The 24865-nt window shown below is 42.0% G+C and overlaps 1 protein-coding gene across 1 annotated transcript in view; it reads left to right on the top strand.

Moving 5' to 3' along the window:
• The window catches only part of LOC124776010 (uncharacterized transporter slc-17.2-like), a 416532-nt gene extending 392215 nt beyond the window's left edge, over window positions 1–24317 (top strand). The window contains exon 9 of the mRNA XM_047250852.1: window positions 23178–24317. Coding sequence (XP_047106808.1) covers window positions 23178–23495 — 318 coding nt within the window. The 3' untranslated portion in view covers window positions 23496–24317. The remainder of the gene's footprint in view (window positions 1–23177) is intronic.
• The last annotated feature ends 548 nt before the right edge of the window (window positions 24318–24865 follow it).

The following is a 24865-nucleotide window of genomic DNA, read 5'->3' as shown; positions in this document are numbered from 1 at the left end:
TGGTAGCGTGTTTTAAAATGAATAAGCGACGTTGTATTCAAATACGGCCGCTGGTTTTGTTATCATTATTTAAGAAATACTGGTAAGCTGGATCATACTGCCAACTTCTTTGTATATTTGACTCTATGTTGTAATCACTCAAATAACACTGCATACCCTCTTAGCGCATGAAGTTTTATTTCGTTCCTACTCCACTTCTAAGTCCTTCACTTCTTGTCAGGCAGTGTATATATAAACGATTGATCAGAAAGTGTCGGCAGCAGTATAAGACTGTTTGCTGACGATGCTGTTGTTTACAATAAAACGCGAGGGGCGGTCAGGAAGTAATGAAACTCATTTTTTTCTCGGCCAATTTCGGTTGAAAAGATGCGGAATTTATAGTAGGACATCGTCGAATATTCCCGCTTCAATCTCCATAGTTTCATGAAGTTCCGATAGGTGGCGGCGCTATACGTAGCCTTCAAAGTGCGTTCCACGCAGAGAGCTGTCATTGAGTTTCTTTTGGCCTAAAACCAGGGTATCACAGGTCTTCAGAATGTCTATGGAGACACAGCAGTGAACAAAAGCTCGGTGAGTCGTTGGTCGAGGCGTCTGTCATCATCGACAACCTACCCGATCTCCCTTGCACAGCTGTGACTCTTGCGAAGGTTGAACGTACGGATGCTCTCATTCGATGTGATCAACGGATCACAATCAAACACCTCGTTGCACAGTTGGACGTCTGTATTGAAGTGTCCACCAGTTGGGGCACTCAAAGTTGTCTGCCCCTGGATTTCTCCCCGCCTAACATAATATGATCAAGAGGAACGAAGGACCACCTGAGCGGAATTCCTTGCGCGTTACGAGGCAGATCGTGACAATTTTTTGTCGAACATCGTCACAGGCGATGAAACAAGGGTTCATCACTTCGAACCGGGAAGAAAACGGGCGTCCATGGAGGGGTGGCACACAACCTCTCCAGCGAATAAAAAATTCGAGGGTGCACCCCCAGCCGATAAAGCCACGGCGACAGTCTTCTGGGACTTTGAACGCGTTATTCTGTTTGATGTCCTCTCTCACGGTGCAACTATCTACTCTGAAGTGTATTGTGCTACACTCAGAAAATTGAAGCAACGATTTCAGTGTTTCCATCGCCACAAAAATGTAAACGGACTTCTCATTCTCCATGAGAACGCAAGGCTTCACACAAGTCTACGTACCAGAGACGAGCTGACAAAACCACATTGGACTGTTCTTCCTCATCCACCCTACATCCTGGATCTCACATCTTCCGACTTTCATCTGTTTGGCCCAATGAAAGATGCATTCCGTGGGAAGCAGTACGTGACTGATGATGAGGTTGTTAATACAGTAAGACGTTTGACTCCGACGTCGACCAGTAGAGTGGTACTAGGCGGACATACAGACCCTCCCCATGAGGTGACGTAAGGCCGTCGTATTGAACAGAGATTAAGGTGGAAAAAAGGGTTTTTAGCCAAAAAAGTGGCGAAAAATATGGTATATTGTGATTCTGAATAAAACCAACCTGGTTTCAGAGAAGAAAGTGTTGCATTACTCATTTAACGCCCCTCATATCGTCTTTGGACAATTGTAAGGAAATCCAGAAAGACTTGAACAAAATTTCCACTAGCTATAATGAAACGTAGCTCTCTTTAACTGCAAATAAATATGAGACAATGGCAACAAGAAACAGAAAGAACTCGACACTCTCTAAGCACGTCACATCGTCTGAGTATTTAGGGGCAATATTAATATGCGATGTGAGACGAGACGATAACGTGGAATCATTACTAGAGAAGACGAATGGAAGACACATTTGTTGGCAGGGTTCTCCGAATATGGAACGCATCTGTAAAGGAAATCGTATAAAAGACGCTAGTGTGACCAATTCTAGAGTATAGTTGAAGTGTTTGGAGTCCTTACCAAGCACGTAGGGACAACAGTTATTGAACGAATTCAAAGACGCGTGCTAACACCGTTAACAGTTCGTTATATACGGAAGTGTAACAGAAATGCTCGGCGAACTTACTCTGAAATCCTTGGGTGGAAAACGACGTAGTTCTCGCGAAACCTTGAGGAATTAGTTTAGAGAAGCTGTATTCGAAGAAAACAGTTTGGCCATTAAGCTGTCACCGTAGTATAACTCGCGTAGGCGTGAAGAGAATACGACAAGGTGATGAGGGCACATACAGAAGCTTATAGAGTCATTTTAACCACCGCTCAGTACGCAACAGGAAGAGAAGAGCAAATCGATGGTATTGGTACGATGAACCATCTGCCACACACTGCACAACCGCTTGTGGACTATATATGTAGATGAGACTATAACATTATTTTTTCAATAAGTTTCATTCCTATTTTATTGCACAAGTAACCTAGTGATCAACTAGGCGTTTACTATGAACTTTTGTTATCAAGCTTAGTCCGAATGGAAATAAAGAGCCGTTGCCTTCCTCCAAATAGAGAATCCGCTTATAGGTACGAATCTGGAGAGGTTTACAGTTTAACACGGGATCCGAACGACGCTGAGACCTCCCGTTACGTAAACACGCTAAGTATTTCCAGAGGAGAAACATTAACTGAACTGCGAACACTAGCACGCTTACAAGGAAATATCACCAGCTTGACCTTATATTTTAAGGAGATAAAAGCAGAAACGCGAGATGTCAGCCCAGCAATCGGTCCCCTGCAAAAATTTTGGCCGTAGTTCTGACTGTACGCTGTTATGACGTTCTGAGAGTACAGCTTTTAAACTTTCGCGAGCTCCGTTTGTTTGTTACTCGCTCCGCCCCACTTCTGCCGCCTAACGCCCATGCGCGAAGTGACAGCGTACTGACAACGAGGGGTCTCCTATTCGCGGGATGTTAAGAGCTACAGAATGGGAGGAAGGGAAGGAGGACACATCTGCCAAGAATTTTTTGAGATCTTGCTCGATAAAGCACTATATTTTAGTGAAAATGGTAAGTAATATGAGTACGTAATATGTTAACCTCATACACGTATACATCCGGTATTGTTCAAAAAGCAGCCGGGTGACTCGACAACCACCGATATTTTTATAGGTGCACACTCTTTCACTTTCAAGGCAGAACTGTAACAGATAAGCGCTGTGTAAAGGAATTTAAAGCCTTGGATTGCTGAGTCATTCGGGAAAGATAACACACACACACACACACACACACACACACACACCGTAAACACTAGCCCCACCATCCAAACGAAAGATGACCGACGTCAAAAGTCACCGTTAGTGAAAAGTAATAACCAACGGATGACATAGCGTTAAATCTTCCCTCTGTTTTTTGAAACAGCCTGATTCCAAGCAGAATTTAAGCAAACAACTCCATATCTATTTATAAGATTACCTCCTAATTCAATTCCAACTGCTTCCTTAATAACATTTCTCAACAGATGAAATAGGATGACCAGTGCCAAGACAGTGTTCTGCAATAGCAGATTTGCTCGGCTGTTGTAAACGTGTGCGACGCCTATTATCAGTACACCGGTCCTCCACAGTCCTGATAGTCTGACCAATCTATAATATGTCACAAGTACAACGCGTACGATACACACCCGCCTCATGCAAACCAAGATCATCTAAAATATCCCTAACCTTAGACGGCGGTCGAAAAACACACTTCACATCATATTCCGAGAAATACAACCAATCCTTTTCGAAACGTTTCCTACGCAAGTCAAAAAGGCCATAGACTTTGGTCCCACATCGGTGTTATCATCACTCACCCGTGGACGGTTGGTCTGCAGCGCAACGCATTTCGGTCTATCTTTCACTATAACCATTCTGACGAAAACTGACCTGCACATGGGCTTTCATAAACACTTACCTATTGCAGTTTTGCCTTGAAAATGACAGGAGGTGCACCTGTCGAAATATCGGCACTTGTCAACGACGTCACCCAGTGCAGTCTCCGTAAGTTATTTGAACGTTGTGTGTGCTGAGAGAAACTCTGGTCTCACGTTCAATATTACCGCAACTATCTCGTATTTGCTACAATATATACCTTACCGGACAAACCCGATTTTAGGATGAACTAGTTTCGCCTAAGTCAAACTCGTTCATCCTGTTACCGATAGAATAAAACAGTTTAGCCTAGATCGAATCGGTTTACCTTGTTAGAATTTACATGCTTTAAGATAAAGTGGTACGTCCTAGTCTGAACTAATTTCACCTAGTTTGTATCTTCTATAAGATTTTCGAAGTAAACTGAATAAAGGAATAGAAATAAAATAGTCAGTATGATTCATTAAAGTATTTATTAACTAATCAGTAATTTCACATTTATCACTAGATCTACTTTCATATATCCTTCCACAGAAATCACCTTATCTGCAATTTGCTTATTTACTTATTTTTACAAGGGTGACTTTGGTGGCATTTATAACTGCAGAGTACTTTGTTTTTCTTACAATTGCATTTGTTTGTTGCACAGTTTTTCATGCAACTGCATTTCACGAAGCCTTACCCTGCTCCAACAGAAGGTTTTGTGGCTACAGTCCTTAAAGATATTTCGATGTCCTGGCTAATATCATCCTCATCTAAAAACTTCTGAATGCAGACGTCGAAATCAGTTCTAAAAAATAAAAAGTAGGTAGAACAAATATTTTTTAATATTTTATTACAAAAAATTGTGGAAAATTTTAATAAAACTATACCTGCAATAATGTTTTTGACGTACGCCATGTTTGGTGCCAACTTTGTAGAGGCCCTCATCCGTCTTTTGAAGTATTACTCCAATTATGTTTCGAAGGTCACCTCTGCCTTTATCTACGTCTCGAATAGGTATGGTTACATTGTCTCCAATGTCAGCTGGTGGATGGGATTTGTCAGGGGAAGCTTTCATTCTTTTAGCTTGTTTTTTTTTTAAATTTTCTGTTGTAATTTTTCTAGCATTTTGAATGTCGTTTGTGTCAATTTTCACAATGTTATCATCATCACTGTCTTCGTACTGTTCAGTATTGCTGCCAGCTTCGATTGCCTTCTTTAGGTCATCTTCATCCTGAATATCATTTATGTTTTCTTGAGGCAACGAGGAAGTGGAAGATTCTACTCTAGGTTCGATTCCGAATAATGCTTTGTAAGGTGATTGTTTCGTGCCAGAGTGGTAAGCTCAGTTTTTCATGAATTGGACATACCTTAATCCTTCCGACCACTTCGTCGAATTGTTGTCCTTCAACCAAGAACTTATCATATTTTCAATGTCTTGGTTAGCACGCTCAACAGAACCCTGACTTGGTTTTCCATGGACAATTTTCAGTTCTGACCAAAGATTTGCGAGATCACTTATAACATTATTAACAAATTCTCTGCCATTATCAGACTGAAGAATGCACGGCGCCCCTACAGTTATGAATATGTCATTCAAATGATAAGCCACTTCTTCAGCCCTCTTTGATGTTAACGCACGAAGGAGAACAAATTTTGTGAGATGGTCTTGGTAAACTAGAATGAATTTTAAATTTCCATGTGGTTGTGTTTGTAAATCAATGAAATCGACTTGGCATCTGCTGTTCATTTCCGAATGGAGAGTTGTCTTTGAAACTAGCCCTCTTTTCCTTTTTGTTTTCTTTTGTTGACAAACATCTCACATTGATAAATAGAGGCACATCATTTCCTTTGTGATATTGACATAGTTTTTTGGTGTCTCGGCTAACATCCTACCGCGACCACCCCGACCCACAGCTACATGAGCTACGTCAATCACATCATAAAGTTCACCAGCTGGAACAAAGTATTTTATATTCCCTTCACATCGTACAATGAGTTTTTTCACATCACTAATTTTCAAAACAGCAAATCGTTTGAGTCTTCTTTTTTGTAATGATGTTCCTTTTTCCAACTTTTCCGCGTCTTCTACTTGTTTAACCAAATCCGCATATTCGTCTGCTGATAACACATTATAATGAGAAGACCTTTTGTTTTCACTCTGCAAAACTTCCTCCAGAAACTTTTCTCTCCACATCTTTTGATTGACTTGTCTACTACACGAAGGCTCATCCATGGTAAAACGCCTCACAATAATTATACTAGGATTATAATAAAATCTTTTAAACGCAACTAGCAGCTTAACACGCACACGATGCAAAACACCGTTCAAAACAAAGAACAGTGCGAGCGTAGAGCGGTTGAGAGGCGCTAGGGGCGAGCCAGATGATTCGGGGATTCCCCTTTCGTACAGGCAGCGACACGCGTTCCGAGTAGGCAAACTTTGTTCAGACTAGGACGTACCAGTTTATCCTAAAGCATGTAAATTCTAACTAGGATAAACCGATTCGACCTACGCTAAACTGTTTTATCCTATCGGTAATAGGACGAACGAGTTTGACCTAGGCGAAACTAGTTCATCCTAAAATCGGGTTTGGCCGGTTACATGTTTATACCAAAACCAAAATTTATAGATGCAAGCAACTGAAGAATTATTATGAAATTAAGTTAATGATTTTCGATTTACAATTTAATCATTATAATCACGTTTGAGAACAGCGCATCTTCTGCAGATGTAATTCACTTTAACAGTTCCAACTTTAAAAAAGTACGGAAAATAGCGAAGTTGACAATTAAATAGCGCTACGCAGTTTACGAGGGCTTGTTGAAAAGTAAAGCGTCCGAATTTTAATGTGAAAATTCTTAAAAATGTGTGTGAATTCCTAAGGGACCAAACTGGTGAGGTCATCGGTCCGTAGACTTGCACACTACTTAAACGAACTTATTCTAAGAACAATACACACACACACATATTCACACACAGACACACACACATACATATACACCGATGCCCGAGGGAGGACTCGAACTTCCGGCGAGAGGGGCCGCGCAATCCGTGACATGGCGCCTCTAACCGCGCGGTCACTCCGCGCGGCGAAAATTCTTTAAGCTTTTTAAATAAAACAAACGCTATTGACATTGTATATTATTCCTCACGTCTACATATTTGCAGCCCTCTGCCACTAGTGGGCTTCGTATTGTAGCGTGTAACATGACGGTCTGTAACGTTACTAAGTAGGTGCGTGAAAGACAGTTTGCTGGAATCGAGCTTCGAATTCGAAGAGCTCGTTCGCACATAGAGTACCCTTCCCGTGGGCATGACAGTACCACACTACACATGCGAGCTGCGACATCTGCAACAATCCGACGCTTTGGGTTCACTGTCATTGATCATTCTCCATACAGTCCGACTTGGCCCAGTCCATTTTCATCTGTTTCTAAAGCTTAAGGAACAGCTTCGAGGACGTCATTTTGATACTGATGAAGCGGAGCAAGCAGAGGTGAGGTTGTGCTTCAGTCGGCCGGCCGGTGTGGCCGAGCGGTTCTAGGCGTTACAGTCTGGAACCGCGCGACTGCTACGGTCGCAGGTTCGAATCCTGCCTCGGGCATGGATGTGTGTGACGTCCTTGGGTTAGTTAGGTTTAAGTAGTTCTAAGTTCTAGGGGACTGATGACCTCAGATGTAAAGTCCCATAGTGCTCAGAGTCATTTGAACCATTTTTTGTGCTTCAGTCAACAAACGTTCTTCAGTGACGGCTGATCCCGGCGGAGGTTCGAGTCCTCCCTCGGGCATGTGTGTGTGTGTGTGTGTGTGAGTGTTTTTTTGTCCTTAGGATAATTTAGTTTAAGTAGTGTGTTAGCTTAGGAACTGATGACCTTAGCAGTTAAGTCCCATAAGATTTCACACAGATTTGAACATTTTTCTCCAGTGACGGATCAACGAACTGGTCTCTCGTTGGGAGACATGTGTTCGTCGACCGGTTGACTATGTTGAGAAATAAATATGCAGACCTGAAAAATTAAGATGTAGAATGTTAATAACGTTTGTTTTGTTTAAAAATCTTTGAGAGGATCAACGTAAAACACTAGGACGCACTAATTTTCAGTACACCTTCCTATTTAGTGACATAGTCATTCGAATACAATACATTTGCGAATCGCTAAATGAAAACGTTCAGTGCAAAGAAAACTGTTCCACCAACTGCAATATAAAAATGGTATCCTATGAAGCAATTAACGATGACATAATGAACGAAGTATGTTATCCACTCAAAATCGTACTTCAAAGCCCTCTTACTCGTTCCACTCTACAGAACGTCGCTTAGGCATTAAGCAGGTGCAGTATGGCGGAGCGAATGACAGACAACTGGTGCGAGCGAAAGTTTAAAAGCTGTACTTTCACAACGTCATAGACGCGTATTGGCAGTATTACGGTCAGAATTATAGCTCGAAATCGATGGCTGACTTTTTCTCATTAAAACATGATGTCAAGTTGGTGATGTTTCCTTGTTAGAAACTGAACTGACACTTCAAACTTGAGGTACTGAGAATGACGGCACCTCAACAAATGTTAACCTTAGAACTCTGTGGCTTCGGATGTCCCATTTCCCCCTTCCCACTCTGAACCTTTATCATTATTGTCATTATTTCTACTGCTCGCAGGATACGCAACTTCCAGCAGTAGTTCGCGAACTGTTTTGACATTATTAACCAGCGATCTAGGAAGAAAGAAGGTACAGCAAAAATTATACATCGCTTAAAAACATCACGTGTGAGTAGTAGAAAAAATAACCAAGAAAGACAAATTCGTATTAAGTGGAGTGTGAAGCAGGGTCACAGATTGTCTCCTTGTTTTCACAACTATTTACTTCTGTATCCAAGAGCAGCGAAAGGAAAGATACTTTCAGACAAGGACTAAAACTGCAACCCTAACAAACAGGACCTCTGATACTCCATTTGTTCGAAAGTAAAGCAGAGTTAGGAGACCAGTTCAATAGAATGGACTGATTATTTACCAAATAGTTTGGATTTAGGTGAAAAAAGCAAAGCATAAATAGCAGAAAGGAAAATCGCAACTATATAACACTGTGACTGAAGGCGTAGTCGGAAGGAAGTGTTGCCATCAGTTTAGTAAGGATTAGTTTCAGCAAGTTATCGGTTTTTTTTTTCAATGTACCACACGCTGATAATAATCCCATATACACCGACAGAAAGTTCTGTCTACTATACCGTATAAAGTATTTTGTCTTCTTGTATTTTTTTTCTTGCCTTCGAATTTAATCACTCAGTGTACGCTCTTGTGGCAAAGCATTTTGTTCCGCCGAGCCCATCAGTTGTGGAAACACAGAAGGAAAAATAAATAAAGTATGTTTGCAACGATGGCCATGGGCAGGAAGATCATAATCACAATTAGACAGATAAAAATGTGTATTCAGCAAAAGGACTCAACTCGGCGTCAAACATTGCCAGTCGATTGTGTAGAGACTGATCCACTGTAACAATATTATACCTCGGCGACACGAAAACGTAGAGTAAATCAAACTGGAAGCTTTTGGAATGAAGTGCTGCAGAAAGGTATTAAAAACAAATGGACAAAGAAAGCAGGAAATGAAATATTAAAAAGAATAGTCGAGAAACAACTGTATCGCAAGATGAATGTGTCAATCGGATATGTGCTGAATTATTTAGGAATAATTAACTGGGAAGTTCTGGGGAAGAAACTTGGCAAGAGGAGACAAAGGTTAGAACCTGGATATAGGATAACCGAGTACGCAGTTCGTAATAAGTACGAAGGGAAGTATAAAAAGATTTACAAAACACAGGAAGAAAGAAAGGACGATATAAAACGAGTTTAAGACAGGAATAAAACACTAACCTCAGTTCCTTCCCGTATTTATTCACATCGCTTATCCAGTATACTTTAGTTTTTACGTCACCCGTCTTTTGATTGATTTTAAGCTGTCTACGCCTCTTCCTATATTGTTCTATTCTTTTCATATACCATGTACGTAATTACTACACCCCGCTTCTCCTCTAATTGTTTATGCAGATTCTAGTTTTCTTTTCCCCTATAGTTTTTCCTCTCAACTTCCGCATAGTGGGAGCCGCACCAAATGTCCCATAGTCCGTTTTTTTTTTTTTTGTTTTTTTTTTTTTTGGCAGTGTTTTCGATACTCATCTTTCGTCGACTATTTTGTTTTTAGCACTTGTTCGTATCGTACCTGATACGTACTATGAATTTTTAACCTTCACATATTACATTACGTTCTCTGGATGTCTAACGATCCACTTCCTCTTCCACTCAGTAGTGTGCAGTCTACATACACTTTCAAAAACTTTTTAAGTAACCACGTCAATATTTGCTGCCATGAGAATTTCCTTACCGAAGACGGCATTATTCTCCTATACCAATCTGCTTCCACTACTGTTATAGTTCAGCGTAAAGAATGTCGCCGATAGCCTAGTATCTGTCTTACGGGACGTATTTAGTTTTTCTCTCGTGAATGGAATATAATTAAAAAAACTGAGTTAATAGATCAATGACGAAATGAAACGGGTGTCTTTCGACGTCCGCCCAGAGCAGATACAACGAACGAAAACGAACAAAATGAGATTAAAAAAAAAAAAAGAGAGAAGTGGTCAGCGCGACAGAATGTCAATTCAAAGGGTCCGGGTTCGATTCCCGGGATTTTCTCCGCTCAGGGACTGGGTGTTGTGTTGTCCTAATCATCATCATTTCGTCCCCATCGACGCGCAAGTTGCCGAAGTGGCGTCAAATCGAAAGACTTGCACCCGGCAAACGGCCTACCCGACGGGAGGCCCTCGTCACACGGCATTTACATCTCATCCCAACGAAAAGCAGCATAATCCGACCCATCCTTAAGATCGAAAACCAGCAATTGCCTGGTGATTAACGAAAAATTAGCATTTCAACTGCTGTCTCCAAAACCCTAGAATATGTCGTTCATGACCAAATCACTGAACACTTGCACAAATTCAAACTTCATGACAGATATCTGTCCCCCTTCTGTAAACACTATAGCACGAACACTGCGCTAATTAACTGATGGTTGAAGTACGCCACCGACGACCTGAGGCAACAAGAATGACATTACTAGGCTTTAGCAAAGATACTGAAACTGTCAACTTTGACATAAACTGTGAAAAATGCGACAGCTAAAATTTCTCAGACAGTGCGCTGAAATGGCTTGAAAGCTACTTGAAAACAGGCAGCAGTATGTTGTCTGTGGGAATAAAAAGTCGTCATTGAAACATGTCCACTCGGGAGTGCCACAGGGGTCAGTCTCAGGCCCACTTATGTTTTCCTTGTATGGCTATGACATTTCGTCTGTTCTGCCCTTCTGTAAATGTCATTTCTACGCCGACGAAGCGTTACCGAAGTTCCTGACCTGAAGATACCAATACTGCGGTCGTATAGATAAACGCTGATCTATCTTCGGTGGTAATATCGGCGAAAAAGCTGAGGCTTAAACTAAATGCAAAAAATGCGCAACTAATCTTAGTATCACATTGCGAATTAATGAGTTTAGAATTCCCTGAACAGTTGCCTCCTGTTCAACTAGACGATATTCCAGTACCACACCAGAAAACAATAAAGAATTTGGGTGTAACTTCGGATGAGCGTCTCAAATGGGCAGAGAATGTACACAATGTGTTTGCCCGCAAAAAGCTTCGAAAGCGATTTCCACGGGATCTCGTGCAAGCACTCGTTCTACCGAATCTCCACTGTTGTGATGTAATTCAGCATGGCATGAGTACTGAAAACGGTTCGTTCTAACAATGAAAGTTTGTGTTTGTTAGGTATGCAACATACGCTGGTATCACCATGTCATTGCTACATACGCCCAATAAGTGTAGATGCGTCCAGACAAACTGCGTGACTATCGCAAGGTGTATCTACTTCAGCCGGCCGGAGTGACCGAGCGGTTCTAGGCGCTACAGTCTGGAACCGCGCGACCACTACGACCGCAGGTTTGAATCCTGCCTCGGGTATGGATGTGTGTGATGTCCTTAGGTTAGTTAGGTTTAAGTAGTTCTAAGTTCTAGGGGACTGATGACCTCAGAAGTTTAGTCCCATAGTGCTCAGAGCCATTTGAACCATTTATCTACTTCACTGTCTCCTCCGAACGCAATCGCCTTATTACGTCGCACCAGAGATTAAACACCTTCTATGTCGTCATAGCAGAAAAACAAGGCCATACTTATCTAGCATCCTAGCTGTGCCCATTGCATGGGGGCTTAAGTAATTTTTAATGCAAATATTTTTTAATTTTTAGTAGTTGTCTGTCCGATTACGAAGTCTCGTAAACGGTTGGCCCTGAATAGTTTAAGTACGCAATCTGACTGCATAGAATAACAACAAAGAATGAAAGAAAATTTCCGTTAACACAATTAATTAATTAAGTCCCCAGCAACTATAAAACCTACGAAACCAAAACACAAGTGTAATTATTGTGTGTGTGGAAGTGTGATTCAACATACACATTTGGCACGGTTCTTCTTCAATAAGACAAGATATTTTAAATACCATTTATACTGAAGTAATTAAAAAAAATAGAAATACTATAATTGCGTAAGGAAACCAGAATTACACTCTAATACAAGAACACAAGCCAGATGCTTTGTTGACTGAACCTGTAATGACGCATTATTTAAGACACTGAAATAATAAAAAGAAAAGGGAATTTTTTTACCTTCAAATATATTGACGAAAAGCACTCTGATCATTACAATATCTCCATTCGAACAACATCTGCTGTCTAGCCCATCAAACAAACTGCATAAAACATGGAACAAGCACTCCCTACTACAACATCTCAACACCGACTCACTACTGCCACATCTCGACATGCACTCTCCACCACGACTTCTCGACAAGAACTGCCAGTGGAGGCGGCGGAATAAAACTCTTTGGGCAATCTCTGGCGCTGTGGCTCAGTGTAGCCACCTTTCACCATTCACTAAACAAAACCGTTCACAAACTCCTTATCTGTCGCTGCTTTCCGCCTCTGGAACAGACTGCCCTGCACTAGGCGCACAGTTCAGTGTAGTTCTGCTTCGAGGAAGAAGTTGAAGCACTTCTTTCTGTCAACGCCATAACGAGTCCCCAAAAATTAACGTGTATGACTAACCTTCAGTCTCTCAAGTAACAAATCCTATGCTTCTGTCTTCACCCAGTTATGCTCCTTTCTCGTTTCCTTTCTCTGCGGGTCACACCATCCTCTTTCCCTTATATTCTCTAGCTCTTTGTTACCACCTTCCATTTTCTCTCTGCCCTCCACCCCCTTCTCTCATACCCTCTACTGCTAACGGTCATAATTAAAAACCCACCGTACTGTAATTTCTACATCTACATCTACGTGTATACTCCGCAAACTGCCGTGGCAGAGGGTACCCTGTACCAATACTAGTCATTTCCTTCCTGTTCCATATGCCAGTAGAGCGAGGGAAAAACGACTGTCTGTATGCCTCTCATCTTATCTTAATTTCTCTCATATTACCTTCGTAGTGCTTTCGTGAAATGTACGTTGGCAGTTGTAGAATCGTTCTGCAGTTAGCTTCAAATCTTAGTTCTCCAAATTTTCTCAACAGTGTTCCTCGAAAAGAACATCGCCTTCCTCCAGAAATTCCCATTTGAGTATCCCCGTAATACTTACATGTCGTTCGAACCTACCAGCAATAAATCTAGCAGCCCGCCTCTGATTTGATTCGATGTCTTCCTTTAGTCCGACCTGGTGCAGATCCCAAGCACCTGAGCAGTACTCAAGAATAGGTTGCACTAGAGTCCTTTGTGTGTCTCCTTTACAGATGAACTATACTTCCCTAAAATTCTCCCAATGAACTGTAGTCAACCATTCGCCTCCCCTGCCACAATCCATACATGCCCGTCCCGTTTCATATCGCTTTGCATCATTACTCCCAGATGTTTAAACACCAACTAGGAATTTTGTCTGAGTCATCTTGTATCCTCGTACAGTCACTCAACCATAACTCCTTCCCGTACACCATAGCATCATCAGCAAACAACCGCAGACTGCTGCCCACGCTGTGAGCTATATCTCTTATGTATACAGAAATTTATAGCGGTCCTATCACACTTTAGTGGAGCATTCCTGACCATACTCTTGTCTCTCCTGAACATTCAGCGTCGAGGACAGTGCACTGGATTCTATTACTGAGAAGTCTGTGAGCCACTCTCATATCCTGGAACCTATTCCATATGCTCGTACCTTTGTCAACATTCTGCAGTGGCGCACCATGTCAAACGCTTTTCGGAAATGAAGAAAACTATTGCTGTACTTATGACGTACGATTATGAATCTGTGTGTATGTTTTTTTATCTCATATTCTGTAAACTTTAATTTCTAATCATGATATAACACGCCTAGCGAAATATATGTACTGTAAAATATGCAGAGTATCTGTTTAGAAATAAGACAGGGTCTGAATGCTCTAACCAGGCTAAATTAAATAAATAAAAATAAATGAATTGTGTTTTGTCTTACTTCCTGGATAGAATAATGCTTTCGTTTCTTCTATAGCTGCGTAATTCCCAGTTTTGATACCAAAATTGCTATTATCCTATCTACCATTCAATATCACGTTCGTCTTGATTTTGTCTGCCCTTATTCATAGCCTATTTAGGCACCCTCCGCACGCTGTCGACAGTAAAAACTGCAGCACCATCAGGGATAGAAAGTAAAGAAATTTTAATTTTTGTACATAGACAGTACAATAGCAAGTATGCATGATAACATTTGCGGATGATTTGGGATGTATAGTGAGCAAATTTTAGTATACACAGCAGTCACCTCCGGCAACTACATGCCTGTAAGCTGGCTGCACCTCGAAACGTGCTATGCTTGGATAACTCATATGTGCCAGTCTCTCAGCAAAATGTTACTATATAGGATCTTAGGAGTATAAGTGCAGCTGTTGTGATCATTGGTTCCTTAATATGTACATACATTGGCGTATTGGTATTTTTGTGCATCTAACATTGTGCCAAAAGACACGTCACATAATTTACTACCTGATTCTTGTGCACGGCCGTAACTGCACCATTAAGTGGACTACGCCTGTCAGTACAGACTAACCGTTTTGCGCCCTTGCATCCACACTTCAACACCTGACCTACTACCCAGGGGAAGATGAACATTAATGGCTTGCTCTTACCACATGTATGCTGTCGATGTGATGTTGTTCAGTACACTTTCTTCAGTTGTCGATAAAAATACTTGCACCCATACATTTAACACCCTGTATACCTTCAGTGTGAGAGATACGGAGAACTTGCTTGCTGGCGAAGGGAACAGTAGAATACCCTCTGTAGCGAGGTAGATAAGGACATCTCTGGCGACGTATTGTCTTGCGATATCCTGTTGGAAGGTAACCACCTGCAGATTTCAGTAATAGGACACAATCACCCGCATTAAAGGCTCACAATTATAGCTCCTGTGTCCAAATCGCTGGCTATGTGGACCTTAGCTAATTGTTTGCGCAAGGTAATGTCAAGTGTGATAATGTACACAATCTGGCAACGTTTGTTCTTTCCAGAGCCTCCACATATGGATACATTTACCTTGTTGCTCCTGGTTCTACGTAAAATCGCTAAGCGGGTCTAAGGCTTCCATCCAGTCACTCGTTGACCAGTCTGGTTTTGCAGTAGAAGAGAGAGAAAGGAAGGCCGAAGTGTTAAATTCCAAGTTTAAGAAATCGATCACGGAGGAGACTGTTACAAACGTACCGTCGTTTGATCATCGCACTGAATCCCGTATGGATGACATAGTAACAAGCATCCCTAGCGTAGAGAAACAACTGAAAGAATTTAAAATAAATAAACTGCCAGGCCTGGATGGACTCCCAATTCGGTTTTAAAAAAGTACTCTATTTCATCTATTTCATTCGACCCTTAGTTTGCATTTATCGTGAATCTCTCGAACAGCGCAAAGTGCCAAGCGACCGGAAAAAAGCGCAGGTGACTCCTGTATATAAGAAGGGTAAAAGTAGGGACCCGCAGAATTACAGACCAATAGCCTTAGCATCGGTTTGCTGCAGAATTCTAAAGTACAGGGTGATTCAAAAAGAATACCACAACTTTAAAAATGTGTATTTAGTGAAAGAAACATAATATAACCTTCTGTTATACATCATTACAAAGAGTATTTAAAAAGGTTTTTTTTCACTCAAATACAAGTTCAGAGATGTTCAATATGGCCCCCTCCAGACACTCGAGCAATATCAACCCGATACTCCAACTCGTTCCACACTCTCTGTAGCATATCAGGCGTAACAGTTTGGATAGCTGCTGTTATTTCTCGTTTCAAATCATCAATGGCGGCTGGGAGAGGTGGCCGAAACACCATATCCTTAACATACCCCCATAAGTAAAAATCGCAGGGGGTAAGATCAGGGCTTCTTGGAGGCCAGTGATAAAGTGCTCTGTCACGGGCTGCCTGGCGGCCGATCCATCGCCTCGGGTAGTTGACGTTCAGGTAGTTACGGACAGATAAGTGCCAATGTGGTGGCGCTCCATCCTGCTGAAATATGAATTGTTGTGCTTCTTGTTCGAGCTGAGAGAACAGCCAGTTCTCTAACATCTCCAGATACTGTAGTCCAGTTACAGTAGCACCTTCGAAGAAAGGTGACGCTGACGCCTATCAACAGCGCCTCAAGCGAACAAATGTACAACTAAATGAAACTTTATAGCTCCCTTAATTCGCCGACAGATAGTGCTTAGCTCTGCCTTTTGTCGTTGCAGAGTTTTAAATTCCTAAAGTTGTGGAATACTTTTTGAATCACCCTGTATATTCTGAGGTCGAATATACTAAATTACCTAGAGACCGAAAAGCTCATGTCATATTTTAGAAAGAATCGTTCGTACGAAACGCAGCTTTCGCTTTTCTCACATGATATACTGCGAATTATGGATGAAGGGTAACAGGCAGATTCCATATTTCTAAATTTCCGAAAAAGCATTCGACACGGTACCCCACTGCAGACAGTTAACGAAGATACGACCGTATGGAGTAGTACCCCACTGTAGACTGTTAACGAAGTACGAGCATATGGAGTAGTCTCCCAGATATGTGACTGGCTCGAAGATTACTTAAGTAATAGAACCCAGTGTGTTGTCCTCGACTGCGAGTCTTCATCGGAGACAGGGATAACATTAGGAGTGACTAGGGAAGTGTGATACAACCGTTGCTATTTTGTGTATACATAAATCATTTGGCGGACACGATGGGCAGCAATCTATGGTTGTTCGCTGATGATGCTGTGATGTACAGGAAGGTGTCGAAGATCAGTGGCTGTAGGGTCATACAAGATGACCTGGACACAATTTCTAGTTGGTGTGATGAATGGCAGCTGGCTGTAAATGTAGGGAAGTGTAACTTAATGCAGATGAGTAGGAAAAAAACCCTAGCGTTTGGATACAGCATTAGCAGTGTCCTGCTTGACACAATCATGCCGTTTAAATATCTGGGAGTAATGCTGGGAAGCAATATGAAATGTAACGAGGATGTGAGGGTTAGTTGGTTGGTTGACTTGGGGGAGGGGATTAAACCGCGAGGTCATCGGTCCCATCGGATTAGGGAAGGATGGGGAAGGAAATTGTCCATAGCCTTTCAAAGGAACCATCCCAACATTTGCCTAAAGCGATTTAGGGGAATCACGGAAAACCTAAATCAGCATGTCCGGACGCAGGTTTAAACCGTCAATCTCCCGAATGCGAGTCCAGTGTGGTAACCACATCGCCACCCCACTCGGCGAGCATGTGAGGATTGTGGTAGGGGAAGTGAATGGTCGACTTCGATTTACTAGGAGAATTTTAGGAAAGTGTGGTTCATCTATAAAGGAGACTGGATGTAGGACACCAGTGCGACGTGAGTGTTGGGATCCGCACCAGGTTAGACTGAAAGAAGATATCAAAGCAGTTCAGAGGCGAGCCGCTACATTTCTTACTGATAGGTTTGATCAGGATGCAAGTCTTACGGATATGCCTTGGGAACTTAAGTGGGAATCCTTGGAGGGAAGAAGACATTCATTTCGAAATACACTACTGAGAACCAGTATTTGAAGCTGATTACAGAACGATTCTACTGCTGCCAACATACATTTCGCGCAGGGACTACGAAGGTTAGACACCAGAAATTAGGGTTCATATGGAACTATACAGATAGTCATTTCTCCATCCTCTGTCTGCGAGTGGAACGGGAAAGGAAACGACATGTAGTGGTACAGCGTACCCTCCGCCACTCATCGTGCAGTGACTTGTGGAGCATGTATGTAGATGTAGATGTATGAGTACGCAGAACTGGAATCAGTGTGAAAAGATGATGTGGAGCCGTTGCACCACTATCAGTGTACCCCTCTCTGCTGCTGCATCAAGGGCAACCTCATCAATGAGCACAGCAGTAACAGTCTGAGGTACTCTAGACATCATCACACTTTCTGTGTAAATATCTGTCTTGCTGCAAACAAACCCACATTTTGGTTTAAGATGAGTAAGGTGGCTGTATGTTCCTTCACTGACGAACAAATAATTTTGTGTGCCTCTCAGGCGCTAGTCACGTAGGGTTAAGCTGAGTACAGCCCCCATGAATTCATCAGTGCTGCCACGTCAAGTGCAGCTACAACAGTTGTCGCCATTATAATAGTCCATGGTGCTCCAGATGCTATCGTGCTTGTCGTGCGGGTGCTGTTCTTCCCATTTCTTGGCTCAAGACACCTTACGTGGCTGTAAAATTCTGCTTGGTCGAGCGAACAATTTGTCTGTCCCCTACAGCACTAGCCAAATGGGTCCACTGAGATCCTACATGACATCGTGTATGACCCTCCTGAACCCATCGATTCCATTTTTGCAAGACAGCTGTGTGATTCCAAACAATGTGCAGCAATATCACGGAAGGGAAAGCTGCAGTCTGAACAGGTCACAGACTTTCCCCTTTCGAATGCTGATGAGTGCTGCTGTGTGAGATTCTCACAAACAGACAACATTAAAATGTGATTGCTGGGACCTCTGTGTAATGTTTCCTTACATGGAGAATGGAAAAAGTGTTACTCCTAATTAGTTTGTACAGCTACCATTTGCATGTACGGTAGAGCGTCGATTATCCGAAGTGATATATACATATTAAATACGCATTTTGCATGAACAATACACACAGTATACAAAATTAACGTTTAAAAAAATTCTTTATTTTGGTCTGACTAAGCAAGCCTACACGCTTACGAGCAGCTAAGTGACGTACGTTTTTCATTACAGATATCTGAAACTGGTCACTTTCATCTTGGGCTTCAAACCATCGCAAGGCAATATCTAAACAAGTGAACGCCTCAGAAGCTGTTGGTATACTTTTCATCTTCACTTTCTGTGGTCGTAACAGAGAACAGAAGGTGACTGTTTGCACCGTGAGAAGCTCTTCTTGGGGGCGCGCAATCCGTCGAACTGCGCGGAGCGGCACGCCGCAACTCTAACGCCGCTTTCACACTATACGGTTTTGACCGTACGGCAAAAAGCCGTACGGCTGTAGGTGTGAAGAAATGTATGGCGCCTTTCACATTATACGGCGACGGCAAAATGCCGCTGCCGTGCCGTGCTGCAGCCGTGTCTTGCCACTACAACAGACGGTCGCCGTACGGCAAGTTCGACAACAGTGGCCTACGTGACTAAGTGCATGCTTTCACACTGGACGGTTTTGAGCCGTACGGCGTCGACTAGTTCGTTGTAGTGTCGTTTTATTCATTTGTGTTTATTCTTGTTTACTGAAAAGTGTAGAAGAATGGATGAAATTGATACTGAACTTTTGATAACCTTGGTGGAAGTAAGACCTGTTCTGTGGGACAAAACTCTAGATGCGTATAGAGATCGTATTGCTACAAAGAATGCTTGGCGGGAAGTTTGCGTAGCACTGAAGCAAGATTTTGATGAGATGGAAGACAAAGATAAAAATGCGTTTGGTAAGTATTTATTTAATATATTAATATTACATTTAATACGTTTTAAACAGTTTTTATTTAACGTTATAAATTTTATTCTAAAAGTAAATCGTTTGTTTATAAGTAAATTACTGCTACCAGTCACGTTTTTTTTGTTTTGTTTATATTTTGCACGACGCGTTTCGGGAAATAATTCCCATCCTTAAGTGCGTTTTTCTCTAAGTTTTCATCATGTGTGGTGTCTTTTTATGTGTCAGGTCTTGCATTCTGTTTTCTTTACTGTAATTTATAAGAGAAACACGCACAAGACCTCACAAATAAAAAAACACTACACATAATGAAAACTTAGAGAAAAAAACGCACTTGAAGATCGGAATTATTTCCCGAAACGCGTCGTACAAAATATAAACAAAACGATTAAAAACGTGAGTGGTAGCAGTAATTTATTTATAAAGAAAACTATTTACTATACAGTCGCAGGCTTTCACAAACAATCTACAAAAAGGAAAAGGCTTGTTAATTTATATCTTTGACATCTGCCATGACACGCTTCCAGCATTTGTCATAAAATATTTACAAAGAGTGTTCCTTATGGCGTTGGCTGTCAGTCCTCCTCTTATGTTGGCATCTTGTGCTAAGTCTTCCAAACCAGTGAAGGATGTGGTGTCTTCAATTATAAATCCATCTCTCTGACGTACAAAATTGTGTAAAACAATGCAAGCTTTAACCATTTTTACTGCAAAATCTGGATGAACATTTAAAGGTCGGTGAAACAACCGCCACTTATTGGTGAGGATGCCAAAAGCACATTCCACATACCTCCTTGCTCTGCACAAACGGTAATTAAATACACGTTTCTCAACTGTCAAGTTTGTTCCCCCAAAAGGCCGGAGCAAATGCGTGTGTAGGCCAAATGCTGCGTCTCCCACGAAGAAGTAGGGTACTTTTGGACCTTCCGTACCAGGCAGACATTGGACGTCTGGAAATTCCAGGGAATTACTTTCTATTGACTTCCATAAACTGGACCGTCTGAACACTGAAGAGTCACAGTCTTTGCCATAACTTCCTACGTCGACATAAATGAACCTGTAGTTGGAATCCGCTACAGCCATCAGAACCACAGAAAAGTATTCTTTGTAATTGAAGTACATTGATCCGCTATTAAATGGGGCAGTAAGACGGATATGTTTTCCATCCACCGCTCCTAAGCAGTGGGGGAAATTAGCAGTACGTTCAAATCCAGCCGCTATTGATTCCCATACCTCTTTGGTCGGTCTTTGTATACATTCTTCCCGCAGTGATGACCAAATTGCTGTGCATACATCATTAACCACTTTACTTGCTGTACAAATCCCAATTCTGTACTGGAAATGTAAGTCAGTGAAGGAACAACCGCTTGCCAGATACCTGAACAAAACGAAAAAAAATCAGTGACATTTAGTTTGCAGTGGACATTTTTTGTTACAGTTTTGCTTTTTTCTATACAAAATTAAAATGTTTTCATACAGTTTTGTTTTCTTTTGATGTAGGTATAGAAGTAATACGGAGGTGGACCAATCTACGAGACTCCTTTGTGAAGTCAAACATAAAAATTCAAGCTGCGAAAAAAAGTGGCTCAGCAGCAAAGAAAATGAAAAAGTATGTATATTCTGATCAGCTGCAGTTTCTAAAAAAGCTGTATGATGCTCGAGAGACGGAGGACAGTTTTCAATCGGAACGCACCGCCAGACTGGAAGAAGATATAGAAACGCAGGGCTCCGTCGAAAATACTGAGAATGTTTCTGGGCCATTTGATACAGCACCCACACAACAAACATCCAAAAGCGAGTGCCATACAAACAGAAAACATAGAAAACCTGATGCAATCGAAATGAAAATATTACGAGCTCTGGAAGAAGACAAACCTTGCAGCAAAATGTCATTTTTACTTAGTCTGAAGCCTCATCTGGAAAAATTTGATGAACAGGATTATCTTCAGTTTCAGATGGGAGTCCTCAAAGTTATAGAAAATATATATGAAAGGAGAAATATATTGACAGCTCAACCTCCTCCATTTACCCATTACACACCTCCCATGCCCTATAATAATAGATTTCAAGCTTATTCTTATTCACCTATGGAAAATGCTGCTCCAATATCCTCTTACCATACGCATCAGATTCGTCCTCCTCCAGCTGCACCAAACCCAACTACTTTTCTCGAACAACCATTACAGACTTCTCAAGGTCGCAGTTCTTATCAACGAATTAATAAAGTGCCACCACCATACCCTTCGCCTTCCACAAGTAGCCATGAAGGCCCACCATCAACAACGCAGTTCTACAACGTTTTTGCAGAGAGCCTGTCGCCACAAAGTGACAGTACAGTCAGTCCTGCTACAAACTCTTTGGTTTCAACTGCTGATATTGATATTGACTTTTCTACTTCATAATCTGAGCGTAATAAAAATGTAAAACACAAATAAATAAGTAAATAAACAGAACTAGTTTTTATGTATTAAATTACCTTAACGTGATAGCCAGCATTTGAACAGGTTGGATGCAATTGCGGAATTGTGTGTTTTGTCGTTGTAACACATCCTTTAGTTTTCTATGTAATTCGTCAAACGAGGTAATAGACATTCGGAAATAGTTAAAGAATTTATTTCCGTCGTTCCTCAAATCTTCAAAGAGTGTATAAAATAAACCCACTTCGTCTCTTCTCTGGTTAATGGGGTGTACCCACAAAAGACGACCTTTTCTTTTGCGGCGACGATGAAGCAACCACAAAGCAACAACTCGTTTACGGTTCATCTTGATACACACATTAAGCAAACTGAATAGACACCAACAACTGGTCACGTCAAAAAGCCGTGTAATGTGAAAGCAACACAGGCACGGCTAAAACTCGTACGGCTTTTTGCCGTACGGTCAAAACCGTATAGTGTGAAAGCGGCGTAAGCTGGCGCAGCTGTTGCTGTGAACAGCTTTGATACTGCCGTTGCTGCTACTGCCGGTACCAATCCGACAGAAGTGTGCTGATTGTTGAAACACAGCGATTGGCGGCTTGGCCGGTCAGCAGCGCCTTGTGAAGGCCCCATTAGAAGCAATGTTCCGCCAGCGGTGGCCCAGTGCTGCGACTACTGTGGGAAACTTGGTTTGGGAGTGAGAGGGATGATGGACGGTAGGGTGGGAGAAAAACAGGTGCGAGCGAGTACACAGTTCGGTCAAGCGGTCGTTCGGTTGACCGACGTGCGGATAATCGACGCTCTACTGTAATGGCATGTATTATACTTTTCGCGAGAAATTTACGTTTGTTGCATGCTGTGTTCATGGCGTTAGCTTCTAGTGGACATCAGCGGACTTTTACAAAATGATGTGGCTCAGAGCCCCAAGGTTTTGCTCAATATTTGTTTACGCTGTTGCTGTGGAGGTGGATGGTGTTGTTGGCAGCTACCTGGCTCTTGGCGGATGGTGTTTGGGGTGTCAGCGCTGGTGCTGACGTTCACGGGCATCATCTTCATGGGGCTGGGCAGCGGCAGCGTGCAGCCATGGAACTTCGTGGCGAGCGACATGCAGCACCAGCAGCAGGCGCAACCGTCACCCTCAGTACCGGCCACGCCCTCCCCACGCCAGGAGCAGCCGCGGGAGCAGCAGCAGCAACAGCAACAGCAGCAGCAGCAGCAGCAGCAGCACACAGAGTCCGCGCCGCAGCCGCTAGAGGTCTCCACCATGATGATCGCGCCAGCCACCGGTGGCTGCATCGTCTGAGTGCGACGTCAACCACGAACCCGCCCGCCGTCCATCGCTCCCATGCCCTGTGACGCAACATTTTCACTTCAGTGGATAGCTGTTAATGGCAATTTCTCTGGCGTTTTCAATCAGTCGTAAGGCTGCAAATGCGTGCAGGTCACGTCACCGGTAGGGAATGCCCGCTGCAGTGGACTGTGCGAATATGCAGCCTCAGTACAGACTGAAAAGGCCAAAGTAGCGACCATCGACAGCTGCCCACTGCAGATGGCGCTATGCGCCACTGGGATAATGTACTGAACGTTCTGATAAAAAATAAAGCAGTGCTATGTGAATTTTGAGAGGTTTCTTGAGTGATCGTTACAAGGCACATTGTCGAGTGAATGGACGTGTTTGACATTAACTTCATTGACTTTGGCACCTGCGGCATGCTAAGATTTTACAAGTAGCCTTACAGGTTGGCCCTATATCAGTACCCGGATATAAATTTAATAAAGCAGTATGACGAAATTAAGGGGAAAAAACGAAACTATCGCCTTTAAAAATTAGAAGATTTCCAAGTGCTGTTAAGTGACCTCATTAAGGTAGTCGCAGATGTCCGAGTGCATAGCGCGGAAGTGACTGATCCTATTGTCTCTGTTTCATATCTCACTAGCAGTAACGTTCTTTTATATTTTTTTAAAATTTTGTGTTTACTAACAAATGGAAACCTTAAATACAAATACTGAACACAAAATCTTAATAAAAATTGCAGCACTGTATTTTTGATTGCTGGTCTTATGAAAATAAATTAAAATTTGACGCAGATAGGTGAAATTCGTTACTGTTAACTGAAAATGTTATGCGTGTCAAAAATAAGGCTCGATCTCTAGAAACGAAAAATTATTTGATTTTCGATTTTTGATAGTTTGGATTTTGGTAGTGGTATTTAATATATTGTGATTAGTAACTGAAAACAGAAAGGTGATATTTTTATTAAAAAATTATGATTCGATATCTTTGTTAATTAACATTTTCATTTGTTAATAAATATTAGAATTCGCGAGTTTGCCATTACTAGATTTGGTAATCTGGAAGATCACTTGCAAGGCAATATGTATCGAAGGGGCTACTGTCATGGAGACAGATATCGATTGTGAGAGTCGCCACGTCATCAGCGGCAAAGATTCTTATATTATGAGATTGGTAGAGTTTTGCGACTGATCCCGATAGAAGTTCATTGACAGTCCAATGTTTATTGGTGCTAGTGTAATAGATATGAGGGATGGAAGTAGTGCTTCGAATACTGCTCGTCTCACATGGCGTAACGAACTGTACGTCTGTCAATATGCCTACGTCCACAGTCTGCAATTACGTGGTATAAAACAACTTAGTGACACTGGACCAATTTC

This window comes from Schistocerca piceifrons, chromosome 2, assembly GCF_021461385.2.
Source record: "Schistocerca piceifrons isolate TAMUIC-IGC-003096 chromosome 2, iqSchPice1.1, whole genome shotgun sequence".
Taxonomy (NCBI): domain Eukaryota; kingdom Metazoa; phylum Arthropoda; class Insecta; order Orthoptera; family Acrididae; genus Schistocerca; species Schistocerca piceifrons.
The sequence above is the reverse complement of the archived record's forward strand: the minus strand, read 5'-3'. Positions and strand labels throughout refer to the sequence as shown.